This window comes from Plecotus auritus (genome assembly GCF_963455305.1).
Source record: "Plecotus auritus genome assembly, chromosome: 8".
Lineage (NCBI taxonomy): Eukaryota > Metazoa > Chordata > Mammalia > Chiroptera > Vespertilionidae > Plecotus > Plecotus auritus.
In genome coordinates this window covers 55160404-55185737 of record NC_137782.1, presented here as the reverse complement: position 1 = coordinate 55185737, position 25334 = coordinate 55160404, and the positions used below count along the sequence as shown (strand labels likewise).

The 25334-nt window shown below is 44.1% G+C and overlaps 1 protein-coding gene across 1 annotated transcript in view; it reads right to left on the bottom strand.

The window, feature by feature from the left end:
* ALPK2 (alpha kinase 2) overlaps nucleotides 1–23677 on the bottom strand; it is a 104165-nt gene extending 80488 nt beyond the window's left edge. The window contains exons 1-3 of the mRNA XM_080686191.1: nucleotides 23396–23677; nucleotides 8379–8506; nucleotides 5021–5138 (exon numbers count right to left, since the gene is read on the bottom strand). Coding sequence (XP_080542317.1) covers nucleotides 5021–5138; nucleotides 8379–8487 — 227 coding nt within the window. The 5' untranslated portion in view covers nucleotides 8488–8506; nucleotides 23396–23677. The remainder of the gene's footprint in view (nucleotides 1–5020; nucleotides 5139–8378; nucleotides 8507–23395) is intronic.
* Between the last annotated feature and the right edge of the window lie 1657 nt (nucleotides 23678–25334).

The following is a 25334-nucleotide window of genomic DNA, read 5'->3' as shown; positions in this document are numbered from 1 at the left end:
ACAAAAAGAAAAAATCCAAAAATATGAAGATAGTGTAAGGAGCCTCTGGGACAACTTTAAGTGTACCAACATCCGAATTTTTGGGGTGCCAGAAGAAGAGAGAGAGCAAAATATTGAAAACCTACTAGAAGAAATAATGACAGAAAACTTTCCCTACCTGGTGAAAGAAAAAGACTTACAAGTCCAGGAAGCACACAGAACCCCATACAAGAGGAATCCAAAGAGGACCACACCAAGACACATCATAATTAAAATGCCAAGGGCAAAAGACAAAGAGAGAATCTTGAAAGCAGCAAGAGAAAAACGGTTAGTTACCTACAAGGGAGCACCCATACGACTGTCAGCTGATTTCTCAGCAGAAACTATGCAGGCCAGAAGGGAGTGGCAAGAAATATTCAAAGTGATGAACAGCAAGAACCTACAACCAAGATTACTCTACCCAGCAAAGCTATCATTCAGAGTTGAAGGTCAGATAAAGAGCTTCACAGACAAGAAAAAGCTAAAGGAGTTCATCACCACCAAACCAGGATTATATGAAATGCTGAAGGGTGTTCTTTAAGAAGAGGAAGAAGAAGAAAAAGGTAAAAATAAAAATTATGAACAACAAAGTGACATCAAATACATACCTACCAACAAGTGAATCTAAAAATCAAGTGAATAAAAAATCTGAAGAACAGAATGGACTGGTAAATATAATAGAATCAGGGACATAGAAAGGGAGTGGACTGACAATTCTCAGGGGGAAGGGGGTGTGAGGGGTGCGGGAAGAGATTGGACAAAAAGCTTACACCTATGGATGAAGACAGTGGCAGGGGGTAAGGGCATGGGGTGGGGTGGGGAATCAGGTGGAGGGGAGCTATGGGGGATAAAAAGAGGAACACCGGTAATAATCTGAACAATAAAGATTTATTAAAAAAAAAAAAAAAGAATTGGAGGTATTTTTAACTGGTACATCTACACTCATTTACCCAGCCTCACTCACCACCAACAACTCAAGTTTTTTAGATGCCTGGGTGATCGTGTATAGAAAGAGGCTGATGGCCCCAGTAGGGGCCAAGGTCTTTGGCTCAGACAATAGACACTTATGAACTCTTTGCCCACTACAAACCAGAGTGGCTTTGGGTATGTAAGACAGACTCCTGGGGTCTATCCACTCAGATGTGAGGAACAACTGAGAAGGCCAAGACTTCACTAAAGTCACGGGTTCCATCTTCCAAAAGCCATCCAAACAGGGTTTCAGATACAAATGCATATGACTAAACAGCTTCCATACTTGTGTCTGGGTTACAGCTGTCCTGTTGAATATCCATTTCCTTCTTGCCTTTGAAAGTTCTCCACTGATCCTGACACTTTTCAACACTAGCCACGTAAAAACATTGCGGCTCTAAATACAGCTGGTGTTATAAGCTGGGACACAGTAATTCTTTCAGAGTAATTCTGGGAACAAAATGCTTTCAGGGAGTGGGCAGTAAAATGATATTAACTACCGCCAGCTGGTGTGGTTCAGTGGTTGAGCATCAACCTATGAACCAGGAGGTCACAGTTTGATTCCTGGTCAGGGCACATGCCCTGGTTGCAGTCTCAATCCCCAGTGGGGTGCATGCAGGAGGCGATTCTCTATCATCATTAATGTTTCTATTTCTCCTTTTCCCTCTCCCTTCCTCTCTGAAATCAATAAAAATATATATTTTTAAAAATGATATTAACTACTAACCAATAATAATATTTGTTGCAGGCTAACATACACACTTTGCCAACCATTATGCATGAATTTAAATCACAAAAACTCATTTTACTGAGGAAGAAACTGAAGCACAGAAAAGTTAATTGACTTGCTTACAGCCACACAGCTAATATGGGGAAAACATGAAGAGTGTGGCCTTTAAGGAATTTTATGATTTCCAAACACATGAGGCTGTGGGGATACAAAATAATAGAAATCCCAGTCCCTGCCCCCACAAGTTGACATTCTAACGAAGAGAGGACATAAATGAAACAGAAGTCACTAACTTAATGCAACCAGTGTTTATTGAACACATGCTATGTGCCAGTCACTCTAGGTACTGGGGAGACAGTGGCCTCAGGGAGCTTTTAGTCCATTGGGAACACAGACAGAAACAAACAAAAAAAAAAGAATTATAAAGAAAAATTACATGAGATAAGTGCTGAAGTATTTTATAGAAGGTGCTTCGGGACGGTTCCTCTGAGGCAGTAATAGCAGTGAGACAGTAAATACCAGGAAAAAGCAACATTTTCAGGGGCCAGGGACTGGTCCACGAAGCCCTGGGATCTGTGTGCCTGTGTTCAGGAGGGTTGGAGAATGGAGTGGGAAAGGGGGCATGTTTCGGGCGAAGGAATCGAAATGGGCACGCAGGACTGGGCCTGATGCTGGTGAGAGTGGTCAGCTGCTCCATCTGACCACCACACAGCACGTGAGCAGGAGGGAAGGGAGAGGAATTTGGAATTGTGGGAAACGCTGGAGAAATGAAGGTCTTCTACCGCCTAACGTCTCCCATGCTTGACCTTGACCCCTCCTTCTGCTGTCTTTGTTCAGGCTCACCCTCCAATCTGATCTCAAACTACAATCAGAGGGATGGTCTAAAAAGGCAAACCTTCCCATCCATAACCCTCTGCTGCTCCCATACCCCTTCACAGACTGGGCATCATTTTCAGGAGTAAGGGACAGGCTCCTTAACTGTGGCACATGTGGCCCTCGGGGTCCAGCCCCATCTGCCCTCCATCTCCTCTCTCTCCTTCAGGCTGCTCAGCCTCCAGGAGCCCTCCCTGTACCCAGCCAGGGACTGACTGCACTTCAGGACCAGGCATTGCTCTTGGCCTTCGTCCCCACCAGGGCTGAGCTGAAGGAGAGCCACGGGCTGCTTCGCCCTCCCTGCGGCCCCACTTGTAATCTGTGCTCCTCTCAGCACAGCGGGACTCGATTGTGACCGTCAGAAGAGGCCTCCTGCTGCAGAAAGGAGTCTCTCTCTCTCTAGGTGTGGGTTCCTGGACAGATTTTTATCTGTCACTTTGCTGCCTTTCTCTAAATTGTGTTCATCAAGACCACAGTTCCCCATTTGTATATGTGTCTCGCAGCCTGCTTTCACTATGAGGTAGAAAACATCTATTTGCATTTTCCTCCCTTCCTCCCAACACCCACAACTTTTGAAGAAAAAAAAATCACTCTACAGGGCAAAACACACTGTTATTGTTGTTTCCCTCCCTTGGAATGTTTTCTTGGCTCTCCATTCCTCTTGCCTGCCCAGCACACCTGACCTGTGGAAACGCAGAGGTCCCAACAGCACTGATCCAACTCCTCCAAGCCATCATTGGCCCAAGTACACAGTTTCACAAGACGGGAATGGTATGAGTAGTGAGGATCAGCAGGTCCAAAAATAAGGCAACAGGGTTCTTGGCCTCTGAGCAGGACTGCAGATTAATTGTTAAACCAGAAAAAGCCCTTGGGGAATACAGACACAGCTTTGAAGTATCTAGGAACACATTTAATGACCCAAGACTAACTTCAAGAGATGAAAAAGCTAGTGTTTAGTAACTACTTCTACACAACAAGCCTTTTATGAGCACTGTGCATTAGTGTGAAACAGAGAGGATTCCTGCCCCTCAGAGGCCCACAGTCTACTGAACTGTCCATCACTCCTGACAATAAATAAACACCAAAAAGGAGGCCTGTGGAAAGGAGAGGAGATGTTTGAAACTGGACAGATCTGTGGGTGACTAAAATTGCCTGTGAACCATGGAGGTGGACTCCAAGTTGAAGGGGGTGAAGAGAGAGGGGAAGGCCTTGGCAAAATTGGAAAGAAGAAGCAGGAAAATCCAATCCATGGATGAAGGGGAAGCTCATGGCAGTTGGGCTGCCTCCTGGTATATTGAAGTGAGAGGAGAAGGTGGCGTCATTTGTTCACCATTTGTCTTCCATGCTGAACTTGAAGTTGTATGAGGGTGTGGACAATGTTGATGTTGTTCATCTCTACCCCTTAAAATTAAGCAACATGCCTGACATAGAGTAGCTGTTTTATGAATATTATTAAAACTAAACATTAGATGAATAAATGGATGTCTTGGATATAAGGTCAGATACACTGTAAGCCAGTTGAGTCAAGCATTTCAACCATGATCTCTGATCTTACTTTGAAACAAGAGTGGATAGGGAGATAAGAAAGCTAGTGTTTATTGAACAGCTACTACGTATCAAGCCTTCTATGAGAATTAAATCATTTCATTTTCTTAGCCACCCTTTTATTTGGAGAAATTGAGACTTGGAGAGGGTAAATAACTGGCCACCATCACACAGCCAGAAAATGGTGGAGCCAGAATTCAAACCCAAGCCTTACTTTGTTTTTCTCAGCTCCATGGCCATTTACACATGACAGTGCCTGCCAGTCATTGTCATAGCATGCTCTGCAGAACCTCAGGCTCCTCAGCCCCCATAAGGGACATCGAGACCAATTCGGTAGCAATGGGGACCAAAAACACAGACACCCACCCAGCTTCAAGCAGAGAAGTTCTCATTTTCTCTACTTCACATGCGGGCCTTCCTGGTTTCATCCAACTTTTACAAGGGGGAACAAAAAGGAATTAGAAACCACTCTGCTGGACCATGCTACTTCCTAGAATAATTCTGTCACCAATTTGCTGTGGGATCCTGGTCAGTCACTTCTTCTTTCCGTTCTTACACAAGAATGACTGGATGACAATGCTGAAACCCTATTGTGCTTCTTAACTTTCCAGAGAGAAGAGTAAATGAAAAGCTCATTTAATGAATGAAAATGGCTGGACCACCTTAAATAAAATTCTAGATAAACTTGTAATTCCATCAATGGCACCAAATAGGGGAGTATGATCAGTTACCAGGTGGATCCTCGTTGCCGGGTGCCTAAGCTGATGCCTGCCAATAGCATCTAATTGGGACTCAAAAAGCAAACAGGAGCCAGTCTTTTGGTAACCAGCACATGACAGGATACAGGGACCTTAGCAAACAGTCCAGAGAGGCTCATCCACTTACCCATAGAGATGTAACAAATGGATATACTGATTCTCGAAGAATTCATAACTGGAAATAATGTCGCCCTCTTCTATGGTTTGACCATTTTTATACCAAGTTACCTCTGGCTTGGGCTGACCTGATGATACAGAAATAAGAACATTCTTATTACATTAAGTATTCTTACAAAAAACTCATAAAGCTATGAACAAGAATGGGTAATAAGCATATTATCTGCCTACCCTGGGGCTGTGCTGGGGTGGGGATGGGGCATACAGAATGGAAAATGCTGTCTCTAATCTCAAGAAACTATTATGAAAAATTATCTAAAACTTAGAAATAAGGCAAAACGTGGGTAATACCTTCTTTCAGTGTCATATGGGGGCAGAGGTCCATCAAAGAATTATCTAGGGGAATATACTTAGTTCCACTCAATAATTACTATTGATTAAAATTCTCCCTTTAGTGGAGTTACATGTAAGCTTGTAGATTTTTATCCAATAGAGTTGCAAATAGTCTCTGTGTCTGGCAGAAAAGATAACTCCCTAAGTTATGGTTTATTGCCCCAATAGGACATTAGCCACTGTTTTACCTAACCCAGCAATCCTAGCCTAACATTCCTTTATTAAATTGTCTATTAATACCTAATTCTTCAAATGTTCTCTGATCAGGCCCCAATACTCTCTGGTTCCCTTTTTATTTAAAGAGTTGAAAAAAATCTTTGAAATGTTAATTTCATATTTGCTTGGGAGTCACTTTATCTTTCTCAAAGTTATACTTTAACTTAGTACTTGGAGCTGAATGTAAGTTACGGTGCAAAAGAGAGTAGAATGAAGTGGATTAGCAAGTGCCGTGTCTTTTTGAGGGTGAAGGAGTCTGGAATGTAGGTTTCCCAGGCCGGTACTGTGCATATGTGACTGACGTCACCACAGAAAGTGACCTAAGCTTTCTCCCTCAGAAGGCTTTCATCTTCCCTGGTGATCATTAACTGGAGGTCATGTGAATAGGTTAATCTGGTAAAGCCCCAGGAATTCCATTCACACCTTGGGATTTTTTCCCCCTTGTGATGGGGCAGGAAGTTCTAGCGTGTCCCAAAGAGCTTTCTCGGTAGCCTCCATGTCATTGAAAATGAATTGGAAATGGTAAGAATTCCTTCTTTGTTACAGCAGCGTAGTATTCCATTGTGTAGCTGTACCACTGTTTTCTAATCCACTCATCTGCTGATGGGCACTAAGGCTGTTTCCAAATCTTAGCTATTGTAAATTGTGCTGCTATGAACATAGATGTAAGAGATTAACCAAAGGACTTGTATGTATGCATATGAGCATAACCATGGACACCGACAGTAGGGGGGTGAGGGCATGTGCTGGGGGTGGGAGCAGAGAAGAGGAGGTCAATGGGGGAAAAGGAAACTCATGTAATACTTTAAACAATAAAGACTTTAAATTTTAAAAAAGAAGAAAATGAATTGGAAGGTGCTATATATACAGGAGGAAAGTCTGGTATTTGAAAAAATACACCTTTCTCATCCATCCTGGGAACGGTCTTAGGTTTTCTGTCTTATTTATCTCATGATTTTTGGCAAGCTACCCCAGACACCACTAAGAGAAGAACTTCTGAGACCCATACCTTGGAGATACCTGGGGCTACTCAGAGCCCGCCCTCTCTCCCTGTTCATGTCTCATCTAACTTGGGATCTCCTCCGTGCCAACACCATGAATGTGCTGAGTGGCAATTTGCGGGTGTCCCTCTTTGCCTCCTCCAGGCAGGCGCCTAAATAATCAGTCCCTGGAGCCAGGAGCAGACAGGCCTACATGCAAGGACACGTCCTTCACCAGCAGCAGCTGCGTGGCTGAGTCTCTTTCAGACAAATGACTAAACCACCAAAAATGAGCTTCCCTGAGAAGCCATCAAAGAGGTTGCTGGCTATAATTCATTTCCACCTGTTCCTATCAGCCTGTGCCCCCCTTTGAGTCTGTTTTATTTGATTCCTTTTTAGGAAGCATGAATTGCTCTTTTTGTGTGCGTGTGCGTGACTTTTTTGAAGAAAGTAGGTAAAGTATGTAAGAGCTGGGTCTGGGGAACTCGTTCTGCCCTCTTGGGCTCCGGTGTTCCATTCAGACGGATCAGAGCTCAGTGATCCTCGGCTTCTTCGTGGCTGACGGTTTGTTTCCCTTTGTGCGATACAGATCTGAGCAAACAGCCCGAAATGAGACTTACACAGTGAAGTGGTATCTTGTACCTTGTGGGTGGTTCTCTTTTCTCCCTCTGCTTGCTGGAAACCTCCCCCGAAAATCCTACCTTTGTTTTTAAAACCTACCTGCAGGCCACAGATTGAGACCCGCCTCCAACTTTTCAAAAGAACTTGGCTAATGTGTGTGTGTTGGGGGGCGGGAAGGTAGAGGGACGAGTATAGGGTATGTCCAAACACTGGGGCTTCCTGGGGAGACAAGAGGGCCCTGTTCTGAAGCTCAGGAGTGGAGCTGTGCCTATCTCTCTATCTGAATGGCTATGAACACACCCCAAGAAAGAAAGGGGTTCAGCTCTGGGCTTGGAGAGGCCGAGGGCACATCTTACACTCCAGCATCCCGACAGAGACCAGACTCTGTTAGGACTCTGGCTAAGGAATTACCGCCATTTCAGAGGCTGGCCCCACTCTCCAGACTTAGAAGAAGGGATCAGGGGGAGAAGAGTTTTCTGTCTGTCCTCACAAAGCACCACTTGAAGCCATAATCCAAGAAAGAAAAAAAGAAAACAGTGCATCAGGTACAAGATTCCACTTTCCTACCCAATTATTCTTCTACTTTCTTTTCATCAGTCCTTTAGGGGGGGCGGGGGAGGCAGGGAGGGAGGAGTAAAACTTCTGAGTCAGCTCTGGGCTATTTATTCTCCGCCCAGGAGGAATTCCAGGCTCCTCCTTTTCCTCCACTGGGCACCTCTGCCTGGTGTTGACCTTTTCACTGCTGACTAGCACACCCGAAGGAGATAAGCAGTGGGGACACGAATTTAGGCAGTTTGGGGATAGCAATAAAAGAACAATGGAAGAAGAGGTCAATACTGGTAAATGGTCTGAGGTGAGGTTATTCATGCACTCCCATGGGCCACAGGAAATTAAGGGAGGATTATCTGGAAAAACAACCAGTGTGGAAGTTGCCTAACAAAGAACTACAACATGAAGTGATGATCACCTAATGTGTCCAGGAAGTGACTCAGAGAAATCTTTTAGAAAAAAAAAAGTCATAGATTTAATTGCTCAACTGGCTACTTGGAATAAACTTCCCAGGTAATTTTCCCAGGTGATGTTTTAGTCATGCCTTTGTGGGCCAAAGAACCTGATCGGCAGGGAGATTTCAGAGGGCGATCGGCTAGTGATGGTTACCAGATATTATGCAGCGAAGCACGGTGTCTGACTTCTCAGGAACCTTCTGGGAGAGCAGCGTGGATAAGAAACACAGTGTGCGCCTCTGAGGCCCTCCTGAGTCTGTCATCCTCTCATGCCACGTGGATCTGAAAAATAAAGGTGCCCAGCATCACCATTTGTTTGGGGACTCGTCTGACTTTCCCAGGAGTTAGAGAAATGGAGAAGGAGAAGGAGCGTGGCGCTGCTCCCGGGGCTTATCCAAGGCTGGGATTGGCGCTCACACCAGTGGAACCTGGAAAGCAAAGAGCGCCCTCTGCGCCTGTGTGAACCCGGCCCTACAGTATAAGCCAGTGCAGGCGCAGTTCTGGAAGCCAGGCTTTCCTTAGAGCACACTCTCTTGATTCATCAAGCTCCTCCCTTCCTCCTGTCCCTCCACCTTGTTTTCAGTTAACCTCTTATTTTTTTAAAATATATTGTTACTGATTTCAGAGAGGAAGAGATAGTGAGAGAAAGACAGAAACATCAACAATGAGAATTCTTGACCGATTGCCTCCTGTACGCCCTATACTGGGGATCAAGCCCACAACCCAGGCACGTGCCCCAACCAGGAATCCTCAGTGGCATAGGTCAACCACTGAGCCACGCTGGCTGGGCAGTAAACTTCTATTTTTATTAAACCTCTATTTTTAAATCTGTTTCGCCTCCTCTCTTGATTGCTATCTTGGGGGGAGGGGGCAAGAGCCCCCTTCACTGGTGACACTCAGACAGGCTTTCTCACCACAGCACTGCTGGCATGTGGGTCCAGTACTTTGTTGTGGGGTCTGTCCTGTGCGTTGTAGGATATTTAGCCAAATCCCTGGCTTCAACCCACTGGATGCCAGTCGCAACCCTCCCCCAAGTGGTGACAATCAAAAATGTCTGCAGACATTGTCGATGTCCCCGGGGAAGTGCAGCCCTGGTTGAGAACCCCCAGTCCTGGAGGATGGCAGGACAGCCAGAGCCCAGACGGACAGGGAAGACACTCATGAGCCACAGCTAAGCTCTGGGTGGAAGAGGCTGGATCTAAACACCACAGCTGTATCGTGGAAGAGACACCCCTCTCCATGAGGGTGTGACCGCCCCTTAAACACTCAGAACCAATCCTCCCTCTTTCCTGTCACTTTTCCAGGTTGTTCTAGATACCCCAAGAGACAGCTTGCCAGAGACACGTCCCCTGACAACAAGTCAAGATTTCACTAGCACCTGAACACCGCCGGATGAGTAGGAAGTGAGTAGTCAGAGAGAGACTTGGGATGGGAGGTAAACATGTCCAAGGACCTTGGCCTCTGCTCAGGACTGGCTGTGTCATTTGGTGAGAGATGCAAATGAAGGATTTCTTGTTCAAGTATGATTAAGATATTTAGGAGGGCAATGGCAGCACATTAAACAGAGCACTGGGACCCTTCTGGGCACAGGGCCCTGTGTGAAGGCACGGACCGTGGTGGGCCCAGGAGGCCGGCCCTGCCTGGTAGACCCTCCCGTGGAACATTCTGCCCACAAACGCCTGCTAGTCCTGCCCCCTGAGGCCTCGCCTGCTGCTTCTGGTGTCCCCACAGCATTTCCTTAATCTCAAGATGTTCTGTTTACATGTTCTGTTTTCAGTCTTTGAAAACAAAAAAGCATTCCATGTGTGAAACCCGCAAGGTCTCTGAATATCAGGGTTAAAGTTTTTAATTTAGGAGAATACACTTCCCTTTCTCAGGAAGAGTGTGTGCAGGAACTGAGATTCAACCAACCCACGAAAAGGATAGAAAAAGCTGTAAGTTGAAGAAGTTGTATGTTAGCATCAAAAAGGAAAAAACCACTTGGGTGTGGGACAGAGCCTGTGGGCTGCAATGGAAGTTTGAGGGCTGCAGGGATATGTGGGGAAGATGGAGCCAGCGAGATAAAAAGAGAATTTTAAGACATTTTGGTCTGTGATGATGAATTGGATCCTTTTGACATTCTTTAATAAAGACTTGAATTGCATTTCCAGTTATTTGTTGTTATAGGACATTTTAAATGCAACCATGCTGAGATTGGACCACAGGCAGGTCCCTGGTTAACATGTATCATATTTAAAAGCATCATAGGCCCCTCTCGATGTAGACGGTAAATTGGTTGCACAGAAGAGGAAGAAAATCCATCTGCAGGGTGGCAAGTAGACCCCTTCATCTCAGATTAAGTGACAGGTACACTTGATGGGTGAGGAATTGGAGGGTTCTACTGGGATGAACAGGTCAGAGTTGACTGGTATTTGTATTTAGTTAAAAGTCATAGGGATATCTAATGGAAAAGTTGTTCTTAACAAGGTTGAAAGCAGTATCTAAAAAAAATTCAAAAGGACAACTTTCATGCTAGCCATCTTGCACAAGAATGAACATGTTTAAATTTGGTGAGTGTTATTGAGTTATTGCTAAATCAAGGAATAAGCCAGAGCAAGTGTGGGTCCAACAGTGCAGAGAGAACCAGGAAAACGGATGGTGACACACTATCCTCCCGCTGCTGAGGAAATTGGGTCCATCCCTGCACAACACGTGCAGAAAGAAGCCTCCTGCTATCACCATGCATTTACTGAGCCCATTCTGAGGTCTGAGCTGGAGCTCTGGGTGTGATTTGAGATAAAAGTTGATATTTCTCCGGATTATTGAACAAATAACTTTCAGGGCTAAATATAAGCATAAGAGAGGAAGAAGGGAATCTAAATCCAATTTCAATTTTTTTATGGTATTTCACAACTAGAAGGCAATTTGTATTCACAATCTCATCTACTGTCCTTGAATCAATATAAAATATGAACAAGGGTTGGGGAACATATAAATGTGCGGCTTTGGCGAGAGAGAGAGAAACGCTATAAAGAGACAGAGAGGGTTAGATTTAGAATCATCCCCTAAATAAAGATACTCTGTGCATTTATTGCTGGTCTAGTAAATTTCCCAAAGATGAGGAATATGCAATTTATATATTTTGAATCCACAAGTTAGTATATTGATTTGACAAGGCACATAGTCAGGCTTCATTATCCAAGAAAAGCAGTGGACCAGGAGTCAGGAGTTTAGTCCTAAAACACTTGCATTTATCATTTTGAATGGTGACCTAGCACAATTGGTGAAGCGTTCCGGAGCCAGCCTCCCTGGGTTCAGATTCTTCTCCTGACCAGCTCAATAGACATATTGCAACCTCTCTGTGCCTCAGGCTCCTCCTCTGTAAAATGGAGGTGTACTAGTTGTAGATGCTTCATAGGTTGCTGTGAAAATTAAATTGAGTTGTTGCCTGTAAAGCACTTAGTACAGTGCCTGGCACAAAGCACAGGCTCAGTAAATGTTAGCACTCTTTTTTTTTTTTAAGTGCAGCTTCAAGTTGGAAACACCAGTTCATCTGACTTGTTGACGGGCAGTGATGCTGATATCTCTGTAAAACTTCTTTTTTAACAACTTTAAAGAGATGTAATTCACATACAGTTCACCCGCTTTGACGTGTACAATTCAATGGCTTTCAGTATATTCAGAGTTGTGCAACCACCACAGTCAATTTTAGAACATTCTCAGCACTTCAAAAGGAATCCTATACCCCATAGTTTTCACCTCCCCATCTTCTCATCCTCCCCCGGAACACACATCCAGCCCTGGGCAACAACCAATCTACTTTATTTCTCTATGGACCCACCTATTCTGGACATTTCATACTAACAGAATCATACAATATGTGATCCTGTGTGGCTGGCTTCTGTCCTTGAGCATCTTGTCAAGGTTCTCATGATGTAGCAGGTACCAGTACTTCAGTCCTTTTATGGCTGATCTACAGCTTCCTTAGAAATAGCCATTATAGCAAAGGGACGATCCCCTGCTCTCCACACTCCTAAGAGCCAGACCCAGACAAGGTGGGTTGTGAGGCAGAGAAGGGACTCTCCTGGCTGGAAAACTCTCCTGACCAGCAAGCATCATAGGACCACACCCAGGCTTTGTCACTTGCTATGGCCAAATCTACATGCAGCTCTGCCACTTACCTGGTCCAGGTACTGAGTCTGTTTCCTCATCTGTAGAAAGAGATAATGATACTGTTCTAAGACCTAGAATAATGTATGTCAGTGGCCTAGGAAAACCCCGTTATATATTTGGTGTTCAAGATGGCAATCATTAGGCTGCAAGGAAAGGCTTCATTTGTTTCAGCCTTTTCGGCTGTGGGTTACCACAGTAATTTTTTTTTAAGTGATATACCAATTAATGTCTAAAAATCTCTCCTGGTATACCAGCCATCTGTAATCATAATTAACAAGACATGACTCCTCATATCCCCATTCTCAGGGTCCACCGCTAAGGATGAAGAGGGAAGAAGGGCAAATCAAGCAGTCCGGAGTTGAGGTGACATGGAGGACCTCATGCGGCATCTATGACTCCTCCCCAAGTGACTGCTTCCTGACAGCGATGTCCCACAGGTGACCACACTGACGAACACATCGGTTGACTCACATAGTTGGTTCAGTCACCGCAGGCGTGGGGCGCTGACTATGAAGGAAAGAACAGTTAAGTCAGGCGTGTTTCATGTTTCGTGGCTCCTCTGAAGGTGAGAATCCTTGAGGACAGATTTATCATTCTCTGCTAGAGCTGGATACCAATATAGAATGACTGACATTAGGAGAAGGGGCCGCGGTGGGTTTCACAGACAACCTTGGCGAAAGAACACGTTAACCGCAAGGAAGACAAGATTTGCATTATTGAGCTGTGTGCTTTCTTTTAAAAATGTTTTCTCTTGAATCTTACAAATCCTAAATGCGTACATTCCTATTCTTTAAAATACATAAAAGGTAAAGCCTCCCATAAGCACTAACCCTCATCTCAGTACTTCCCCAAGAGGAGATGTTGGCTGTTCTTTCGGGCATCTTCCTATCCACGGACATATCTAGTCATTTAAATATATATTTATAATGTTGTTGGTATGTATGGCATTAACCTGTATATACTTGCCATGCAGTCAGCTTATCTTACTTAATAGTATGTTCTGGCAGTTTTACAAGGTTAAGCCAACCCAGAAAGGTTGCATCATTTTTTAAAAACTGCTCGATGATCTCAGTACTGTGTGGCACAGCAATACCACGCTTAACCTGTCTGTTCTTGTGTTGATGACGTGTATCTTGGCTGGAGTTTCATAGATTGACAACTGTGTCTCAAAGAACACTGTGGTCCATGCCATCTTGGGCACATAAGTGGTTCACTGGTCTAAATACCGGGAAATGGAATTGCTGGATAGCAATTACTCATGGATAGTATTTGCATATTACATTTGGATAGACACTCCAAAATGGGCAGGGCTCTTCACAGCAGAAGGCTGTGGTGATGAAGCACCCAAGTTCCTGGGTTCAGCTCTGCCCCTTACTAGCTTATCTCCTCTCTGCCTCAGTTTCTTCATCTGCAAAACTAAGATAGTAGCAGTAATGACTTCATTTGGCTATTAGGAAAATTAAGTGAGTATGTATAAAGCTCTTCCAAATAGCATAGTAAGCACTACATGCATTAGCTATCAAGAGATTAGGGTTTAACATCAGCAAAATTACAAAAATATCCTCGCCTCAAACGGGGAGAACAGGTAAGAGGTTATGGGAAAAGTCTTTGAATATTTAAAGCTCTCCACTGAAGCCAGTTTTATTTTGGCTAATCTGCCCCATGCAGATAGCGTGGCTGCTGTCAACTGAAGGGGTCAGGGAAGAGCCCTCAGCCACACAGATAACCTAACCAGCCCTCCTGGAGGGGCAGGAAAGCCAGCTGTCGAGTGCTCTCACTGGGGACAAGCGGGATTAGTTCTGATTACCCAGCCTAATCCAATGGCATCTCGGTTCCTGATTTTGCCATCTGAGTTACCATAGATTGGGGTGCCACACCCACTGCCACTTAATACCAGTCCCATATTAGTTAGGGAAAAGTACCCTCTCTAGATGGGTTCTGGAAATGTTGGGAGGGGGGTGGAGGGAGGCAGACCAGGTGGGGAGAGACGACTAAGGTGTTCGGGGTGTCTTCTCTGTGTCAGCGCCCAGGCTGGGCACTTGGAAAACACCATGGCATTTAGTCCTCACAGCTAAATGAGCAGGTGGGTGTTCTTTCCCGTTTCACAGACAGTGACTTGGAAGCGTAAGGGAACTTCAGTAGGTTGATGTAACAAATCTAATTCCTCACTGCCTGCAAGTGCCAGGGCTGGGCAAAGAGTCAGGTATTGGAGCTCAAGCGTTGTGCCCATCTTGGGTATGATTTTAGGGTTGTATGTGAGAAACAGAGGCAAGAAAACAATGCTCAACATCACTAGTCATTATGGAAATGCAAATTAAACCACAAGGAGAGAGCATTCAGCATGACTATAATAACATAGACAGCCAAATGGCCAAACGTGGGTGAGGACATGGATAAAACAACCCTCGAACATGGCTGATGGGAATGTAAAATGGTACAGACGCTTTGGAAAACAGTTTGGCAGATTCTTAAAATGTTAAATATAAATTTACCAAAAGACCCATAAATTCCATTCCTAGGTATCCACCCAAGAGAAATGAAACCATTTAACCACACAAAGACTTTCATGCAAATGTTCTCAGCAGGATTATTCATAATTACCAAAAATTGGAAATAACCTAAAGGCCCATTGGAAACATCTGAATGCCCAACTAGTGAATAGACAAAATATGGTATAGCCCTACAATGGAATACCATGGAATAATAAGAGAAAACAACTAGGATGCATGGTCCAACATGGACAGACCTCAAAAACATTGTCATTACTATGCTCAGTGAAAGAAGTCAAACACAAGATGCCACATGTTATATGACTCCATTTATATAAAACAAGAGGCCCTGGTGGGGTCCCTTGGCCTGGCCTGTGGGGATTGGGCCGAAACTGGCTCTCTGACATCCCCCCGAGAGGTCCCGGATTGCGAGAGGGTGCAGGCCAGGTGCATGATCAGGGCCAGGAGGGACCACAGGAGGGCTCCAGGGCGTGTCCAGCCTGTCTCACCCAGTCACGATTGGCTGGACCCCAGCAGCAAGCTAACCTACCGGTCGGAGCATCTGCCCTCTGGTGATCAGTGCATGTCATAGCGACTGGTCAAGCGGTCGAACGGACACTTAACATATTAGGCTTTTATTATACAGGATGTCCAAAGAAACTATAGAACCACAAAGTAGATTAGTGGTTGCTGGAGGTGGCTGCAGTGGACAGAACATTAATTAGCAATCAATAAACATGAGGGACATCTTTGGGGTGATGAAAATGTTCTAAAATTGATCTATGGCGATGGTTGTGCACCTTGATAAAATTACTAAAAACATCCTTGAACACTTATGCACTGTGAAAAATATGCCTCAATAAAGTTACTTTTTAAAATAGAGAATGAAGGAGACAGACATTTAATAAGCACCTATTATATTCCTTGCAGCATTGCTTGTGATAGCAAAAGACTGGAAGTCACCTAAATACCCATCAATCACAATCTAAAAAAATAAAATAAAATAATAAAAACCTAGTTACATTGTATCTATACAATGAAATTTTTAATAGCAATGGGCACTAAAAAACAAAGCAATAGGCACTAAAAAATAAAGCAGTTCGCTCTGGCCAGTGTTGCTCAGTTGGTTGAGCATCATCCCATGTACCAAGAGGTCGCTGGTTCGATTCTCAGTCAGGGCACATGCCTGGGTTGTGGGTTCAATCCCCAGTAAGGGGCCTGGAGGAGGCAGCCAAATGATGTTTCTCTCTCTCTCTCTCTCTCTCTCTCTCTCTCTCTCTCTCTCTCTTTCTCTCTCTCTACCTTCCACTCTCTAAAATCAATAAAAACATATTATTACAAAATAAGGCAGTTCTGTATGCACTGATATGGAATAATCTCCAAGATATATTGTTAAATGAAATAAACAAAGTAAAAAGGAAGTGTAGAGTATGCTATCACTTGTATAAGAAAAAAAAAGAATATTCCAATATGCTTGTGTATACACATAATGATTCTAGAAATACACAGGGAACTGGGAACCTGGTTGCTCCAGGCCAGCTATTTGAGGAAAGGGATGCTAGTTGAGGACAGCGATTTCTCTGCATATCCTTTTGGATGTTTTTAATGTATAAATGTTACCCAATACACAAGTACAATTTAACTTTTAAAAATGAATAGTGAGCAACTCCATGTGCCCACAGTGTGCCTGGCACACAGATACAGGGAACGGAACACAGATGTAGCTGCTGCTCTGCGCTCAGGATTAGTTTTGAACTTTTTGTTTACAGATGAAAAAGAAAGTCTTCCCATTGATACTCCTGTCCTCTGCTACTTAAAATCTGTGGCAGTTTCCAATTCTTTAAGGAGAGCTTTAAAAAATCACGCAGGGTTAAATGAAACCTGTGAGAGGGTTCCGTACTTCCCCTGATTTTACAATTGGAACACACAGGTTAAGCAACTTTTCCTAGGACACACACCTTGTTGGCAGTCAAGTCCATGGTTCTTGACTCTGATTTTTTATTTATTATGTTGATGGGATACATTCCTCTTCCTATTTTATCCTGTCCTCTCTCAGGGTAAAGACAGGCAAGAGAGCTAAGACCAAGATACTATACATACACAGCTCTTGACAGTGTTATTAATGAGATCAACTCCTGTGAATTAATTGGTAAAAATCACTGTGGTTTGAGGTTGAATGTAGTGGGCTAAGAGTTGTGGCCCATGTAGGCCTGTGCCATCAGGGTCATCACCAACCCTCTCTCTGGTTCCTCCTCCTCTTCTCTGTTCCCCCAGGCCCACCCCCATCCTCCGAGGCTCCCTGTATCTGCATGCTCCCTCCCCACCATCCACAACAAAACCAGGAGCAACTCCTTTGGAGAATGTTATCTTTAAATGGGACCAAGAGGTAGAGAATTTCCCTGTGGAATTTCAGGCTTGGCTAGTGTAGGGAGGACCTGGAAAAGGTCCTGTTCTCCTGACCCACTCCCTGCCCTGTAGTGGGCAATAACAAGCCTGCCCCTGGTGTAAGGACTGAGTCTGGATTTATTATGCTGAACATGCCACCTCTCAGTGAGTCTAGCTTTGGGGACTTGGCAGAGAATGCCAGTCTCACCTTCCACCATCATCTTCAACCCAGACAGAGGGTCTTAGGAGAAAACTTTTTATTTTCACCTCCACTTTCCCTGTTTTCTGAATTTATTTATTTATTTTTTTTACCTTTCTTTATCTAATTTTCTTTAGTAAAGTGTGCCTTAGAGATTAGGACCCCACACCCAATGATAAGCACCTGGAGAGGAGGGGGATACTGCATTCAAGGGTCTCTTCCTTCCAAAGGCAGGACTATCTTAAAATGCCTGGGCTGGAGTTTAAAGCTGTCCCCACCCCCTTAAATCTTCACAGTAGGAAGCTGCCCAGGGCTAACCTGATGATTAGGAAAGAGATGGTTTGGCCTTTCTCTAAAATGCCCCAAACCTCCCACAGGGGCCAGTTCGCTTGTCCAGCTAACTCCATCCCCTGCCTGGTGATGGGTGGACTGGTCCTTGCCCTTCCTGCTTTGTGGGTGCTGATTGGTCTAAACTGATCAAGTACTCTTGCTCTGTGATTCATTTATCCATAAGTCTAAACCAATCAGCACATGGCTCTCTCCAGAAAGTAATTCAGAGGTGATCCAATCAGTGCAAAGCTTAGGTCTTTCACTGGGTCCTTTAAGCAGAAAAAGAAAGCATGCTGAACCCAGGGGAGGGGCTAGCCATTTGAGACTGAGAAAGCCAGCCTGAGGTTGAAACCAAAGCAAGAGAAGAGCTGTCTCCAGAACCACAGGGAGCCAGAGCTGGGGTCCTGACCAAACTCCTGGACTTTTCAGTTTAGTGTGAGCAGTAAGTGCCCACTTCCCTTCAAGCTAGTTCCAGCTGACTTTTGATTGTTACTTCTAGGAAGCCTACTAAAGCATCCATACCTTCTCCTGTCCCATGGTGCCTGAAATTCCTACCTCCATTCCAAAGCTCTACCCCAGACATGCCCTCACCAAGTTAGAGATGGAAGTAAAGGAGTTAAGGTTAGATGGCTTAATCAAAGAATTCCCCAAGGTAGTTCTGGGGACAACTGTAGAAAGCCTAGCCTAACCAAACGAATTTCTGAGTTCCATTCACACCTTATCTCTTTCTGCCTTTCAGGTTTTCCTTTGTTTTTTTCTTTTTTACAGGAAGACCACCTTCCATCTTGGTATGTTCAAATCCCACAAGTTTTCAAACCCCAGCTCACATGCTACCTTGCCCTTGAAACCTACCTACCCTGATAGCTTCAGCTGGAAAAAAAAAAAAATAGCCCCCTCCCAAATGGCCTCTGTGTGTCCTCCCCACACTCTACTCCCCACAGACACACTCCTCTGTCAGCTGCTTCTCCACAGCTCTAGCGTATAGTGGCTGCATTTCTGAGAAGTAGGCAAGTTTAGTGATTGAAAAGAACAAGCATGAATAGGTTTTCTTCAGGAATTATAGGCCTAAGAAATGGTTAAAGCAGTGGTTCTCAAGAGAGTGGTCCCTGGATCACACCGTCAGCATTAACCAGGAAATTGTCAGATATGCAAATTCTTGGGACCTTCAGAATCAGAAACTCTGTGGGTGGGACCCAGTCACCTGTGTTTTAACAAGCTCTCCAGATTCTGTTACACTTTAAAGTTTGAGAACCACTGGACTAGAGGATGCTGTTAAACTACTGACTGCGGAGTGAATGAGCCTGGCTATGTCAGAGCAGGACTGAAGACCAGGAGAAGATCAGGTGAGTTCTGTGACCCTGGACATGCGGAGCAGCCACAGAAGGGATTGCCCTGGGAGGAGCAGAGTGCCATGCATGCAGAAGGGAGCGATTCAGAACTGTTGTCTCTTTAACCTGGGTCCCTCCTTTTGACCTGGTGTCCAAAGTCTCCAGGTCCTTTTGGGCTGTCCCAGGCAGGTGTGCATTGGCAAAAATCTCAATGAGGGCTCTAAACATCTTAAAATGTTCTTTTCAGTCATGTAAGTCGGGCATTTACTTTTATTTCTGCCATCCCTGAGATGACACGATCACTTTCTCCCAAGTTCATAATATGTATATTCTTCTCCCAAGTTTTTTTACATATGTGAATTTCCAGATTTCTTTTCTTGGCAAAATTAACCCCAGAATAACAGGGTCCTTGTGAACCTGTCAGTAACTTAAGCAAAGAATTTATCAAGATACCCTGATGTGCCTGGGCAAAAGCTATGGGGCATTTTGGTAAAGACCATCAGGGAGATAATAAAGATGTTGGTAAAATTCTTCAGAGCTATCCCATGAGCCCTGCTTGTGATACCTGTCTGCTACATCCCTCTGTGCCTGACTCACCCTCACCTCGGAACAAGGGTGTATCCTATTCATTATGAACCTTCATCACTGACCTCCAAATTCCGCCATGACTCCTGGGATGGCCCACTCAGCTACTGTCTCTGCTCGGCCACCCAACGGCTAGTCCATTTCAGAGCATTCTCACCCCACTCACCCTACAGTGCCTGTGTCTAACAGAAAGGGAATCAATGCAGGGCTCCACTCTGACCTTTGGGAAAGGCTGGGCTTGTGCCTCAGTTTTCACAATAATCACAGAGATTTGCTTTTGCCTTCCATTCCTGTGGCTTCATGAAAACTCGTATTTAAATACGGTGCTGATACGTACTAAAAAGCATTTCCAGGTGGTGTTGATAAGTCTCTGCCTCTGTTTTTAAATAATGAATATATCATCAACCATTTTCAGACAAAAATAGTTTTTCTTACTTATTGTAGATGTATTCTAAAATACAATCTTTTTAAAAATTTTGCTCTCAAACACTGTTTTCAAGTACAGAATTTCCTTCAAAACAGTCTTATTTTCTATATTATTTTTGTTTAATCATTGCACTAATGTCAAAAATGTGTAGTTTCTATTACTTTATAGTTTATATCATAAAAGCATTCTGAAATTTTAGGGGTGAGAGAGAGAGAGAGAGAGAGAGAGAGAGAGAGATTTTTTAATTAGCTGAGAGGAAGAACTAGCCTTTGGAAGACAAACAACCCAATTAAAAAATGGGCAGAAGATCTGAATAGACATTTCTCCAAAGAGGACATACAAATAGCCAAGAGACATATGAAAAAATGCTCAATGTCACTAATCATCAGAGAGATGCAATTTAAAGTGACAATGAGGTACCACCTCAAACCTACCAGAATGGCTATGATCAATAAATAAACAAACAACAGATGCTGGTGAGGATTTGGAGAAAAAGAAACCCTAGTACACTGCTGGTGGGAATGCAGACTGGTGCAGCCACTATGGAAAACAGTGTGGAGTTTCCTCAAAAAATAAAAAAATGGAACTGTCATGACCCAATGGTCCCACTTGTAGGAATATATTTTAAGAAGCCAGAAACAACAATCAGAAAGAATATAAGCATCCTTATGTTCCGAGCAACATTATTTACAATAGCTAAATTCTGGAAACAGCCCAAGTACCCATCAGTAGATGGATTAAAAATGGATTAAAAGGCTATGGTACATTTACACAGTGGAATACTATGCAGCTGTAAAAAAGAAGGATCTCTTACCCTGTGAGACAACATGGGGGGGACCTGGAGAGTATTATGCTAAGCGAAATAAGCCAGTCAGAGACAGACAAGTATCACATGATTTCATTTATCACATGTGGAATCTAATTAACAAAATAAACTGATGAACAAAAAGATCCAGAGACATAGAAGCATGCAACAGACTGCTGAATCTCAGAGGAAAGGGGGTGGGGAGGCGGGAAGAGATTAACCAATGAACTTATTTGCATATATGCATAGCCTATGGACAGATAATAGTGTGAGAAAGGCCTGGGGAGGGGAAGGGGGCAGGGTGGAGGGGATCAAAGGGAGAAAAAGGAGACATTTGTAATACTTTCAACAATAAAGATAAATATATAAAAAAAAGAACTAGCCTTTAGAAAAACTACAACGTGACAGATACTTTAGAGGTGTTTACTCAGCTAATCCCCCATCACCCCTGTGAAAGTGGATATTGTTATCTTTCTTTTACAGATGAGAACACTGGAGTTCAGACAGGCTGAGAAACCTGGCTAGACTCGCAGGGGTGGGCAAACTTTTTGACTCGAGGGCCACAATGGGTTCTTAAACTGGACCGGAGGGCCGGAACAAAAGCATGGATGGAGTGTTTGTGTGAACTAATATAAATTCAAAGTAAAGGAGCGGAGGGGAGAGCAAGAGAACCCTCGGCTCTTTCGGCTCCGCAGGCCGGATAGAACAGCTGAACGGGCCGGATTCAGCCCGCGGGCCGTAGTTTACCCACCGCTGGCTAGAGTCAGAGTTTACTTCCAACTGTGACCCCAGAGCCTGGGATTTATTCCTCAACACCACCAGCTTCTCTCCCTCTCCACCCAGATTAGGATACTCATGGCATCCTCCATGCATAGAATGATACCTACAGGTAAGTGTGCATGGGACAGTTAAAAAGGAATTAAAAGTGGAGGAGGGGTGATCTTTACAGATGATGAAAATAGGAGTTTCACTGTACCTAAAAATCTTTCCCAGACTGTGATCGGATGTTTTGCAAAAATTTCAAAAGGGCAATGTAATTTAGAAGCTAAAATACATTGAGTTTGGTCCTGGCCAGGTAGCTCAGTTGGTTGGAGTGTCACCCTGCACACCAAAAAGTAGCAGGTTTGATTCCCAGTCAGGGCACATACCTAAGTTTTGGGTTAGATCCCCAGTCAGGGCTTGCATGGGGGCGGGGGGGGGGGGGTGTGTGCAACCAATGGATGTTTCTCTCTCACATCAATGTTTCTCTTTCTCTCTTCCTTCCTCTCTCTAAACATATCCTCGCATAAGGATTTAAAAAAAAAACAAAAAAAAAACAACACTTTAAAATACATTTTTTTTAAAAATCCGGATTTCCAAGATCTGAATGTGTTTACTGACCACTGGTGACTTTTAATGCAGGACCTGCCTGTCAATTTGTCGATTCAGAAGGTGGCCTACAAGGCCCTGGGTTTCAGCCCAGAAGCCTCACGGCAAAGACGTGCATTCAGTTTTCCCTTAGCTGGGGGCTGTTATAAAGCATCTCTTACTATTCCTGGTTAATTAATCTTAAAAACTGAAGCCAACCTTTACTCAAGGAAAAGGTGTGGAAAGAAAATAATGAGAGCAGAAACAGCTCTAAATGCTTTTATCTATTTTTAAATGACTGCTCGACGTCTGTAACTGACACCCTTAATCAGTGGTTTTAAAGCTTGGATGTGTTCATCAGTATGTAACGTGACCGGGGTGCTATTTTATCGGTGGCTTTTTTTGGTTGACTTTTTGTCTTAAATTTTTTTTAAAGATCAATGTAACAACTCAAGTACCACGTCATGCTTTTAGTTAACAATACTGCACTGTACCCTTCCACTGTATTCAGAGCAAAGACCTCATGTTATGTGTTCTTACTACAATTTAAAAAAATAAAATAAAAAGCTATTCTAACGCCTGGATGGATGTTGACAGCAGCCATTTTGAAATGCCCGGTAGCTTTTCAGTAACGTGACTCCTCTGTGTCCACTCAGAACGTGGGGTTTCCAATCATCATGATCACCCAGGTAAAAGGAATAACTTTTGACTAAAACACCCAGATATTCCAGGCAGAGGCATCTGGGGCCTGAGTTCATGTGACTGTGCAAAGCCTTTACAAATCACTCCTTTGAGTCATCCTATATGTTTGTTTTTCTAAGTTTTGGTTGACTTTTTTCTAAGTGTCATGATAGCCATGATGTGAAAGAATCTTTCAAAGTTATTGTCAAGCCAGAATAAGCAGACATTAAAAAGCAATAATTTCCCAAAAGGAACCTAAACTGAAAGTGAACATTTGGCTACTTAAAAACCCTACAACCCAAATATGCCACCCAGCCCTTACTTCACTTTGTTCTGTTTCACAAGGACACAGTCTGCTCTGTTCCCTGTTGTAGAAAATGTAAACGACTTCATACTGAAAGCACTGCTATTCCTTACATAAAAGCCGAAGTCTAGATACTTACTTTTCAATACTTTTTGTCCCAGAGACGTGAGGGGAGAGCTGGCTCGGCGGTGGGCTCCCCGGGCTGCCTGGGAGGCATCGATGGGGCGTCCCTGTTCCTGGGCTTGGGGATTCAGAGGAGCTACAGGGCTCAGGGTCTTGTCCACGATCGGGTCAAAGCACAATTGGGTCTGTTTCCAGAAAAGCTCCTATCTTCCTAAGAGGGAGAATTCCGTGCCCAGGGAAGTTCTGGAACGAGAGCATTTTTCCCTGCCCTCGAATGAACTAGGTCATTGCTGAAGCTGGAGAATGTTTTTTAGCATCACTGTGATGAAACTTGAGGGCTGTTCCTGCAGTAGGTGCGACACTTGTTGTTGACGCCGGGGAGGCCCTGGCAGCGGGGCCCAGTGAGCTGATGAAACGCAGACGAGCTGTCACTGATGTCTCCAGAGACTGAGCAGCGCTCTGCAGAGGCCATGCGGGACTTCAGGGTTAGTGGCTGGCCTCTCAGAAAAGCAGAACCTCGCTGCCTGATAAAGTGATTAAGGCCAGAGTAACACCAACAGTCCTATCAAGGGTATCAGGCATCTGAAGTGCACATAGGAAACCCGAGGGGGGTGGGAAGGGAGGTGCAAATAAGAGTCCTATGTTGTTCCTTTAGAACTGGTATTACATCGTTCTCTGAAGTTCTCTGAAAAAAGCAGAAGCCACAGCAAGGCAGGACCCACCCTCCACCCACTCCTCCCCCAGCAGTCCTCCCCCCTCCACCCCCCCCACCCGCCCCACACACATTCTCTCTCTTCCTATTATAACTGCAGTAGTAAGAAGAGAATAGAGCAAGAGCAGAAATCCAAAGAAGAAATACCATGAGCCCTGTTCCTTCACATGGTCAGGCAGTGTTCCTGTTGGCAAAGTAGATTTTGTAACATGGGCATTTCTTTTACTCAATTTTGTCAAAATCCAAGAAAGAACATAGAAAATCCAGAAGTAGTATTCTGTAACTACTTTGCCTCTCTACAAATGTGTTTCAGTGTACCACACCTGGAAACTGACAGCTTAGAAAGAAACCTCTTATGGAACTCAGGGTGAGGGCTAAAATTAGCAGCTCTGAGTGGGTGACCTTGAAAGGGACATAGCTGTAACTATTCACTCCGTCCTGAGCACTACAGTCCTCAAAAGCACACTATTTTTCCACAGCACAGTGCATGCATCACTTAAACTTGATAGAATAAAATGTTTCACGAGACAAAAAAGCATCAAAAACTGAATAGCAACAAGGGTATGGTTGGTATGATCTGTTCTTCAATTTTATCTTCACATGAGAAGAAAGGTATGGAAAGCTGAGGGACTAAAATAATGACTGCCTCTTTGGGGACATATCTCTGAGATGCAACAGAATGCAGAAATGACTAAACCTTGGGGATTATGGGGAACAGCTGGTTTTATTTAAAGTTGGAGCCTCTTCAGAGATCTTGTGTGTTTTTTTTTTTTAATGTAGTTTTATTGATTTCAGAGAGGAAGGGAGAGTGAGAAAGAGAGAGATAGAAACATCAATGATGAGAGAGAATCATTGATTGGCTGCCTCCTGCACGCCCCCCACTGTGGATCGAACCTGCAACCTGGGCATGTGCCCTTGACTGGAATCAAACCTGGGACCCTTCAGTCTGCAGGCTGACGCTCTATCCACTGAGCCAAACCAGCTAGGGCCAGAGATCTCTTCAGATAAGAGGAGATAACTTTACATTGACAGTGAAGAGAGAAGGAAGGTCAGATGATAAAACATAAAAATATATGGCACAGCAGCCGGATAGGATACAGACACAAGGGAACTGACACCCACCGCAGTGATAAACGTGAGGCGCTCCCTGGGAGTGCCTACATAGAAAAGTGGACACTCAATCTGAAACTTCATTTTGTTCTGCTCAAACAATTTGAAAAACTAACTCCCTCCACTCCTAGAA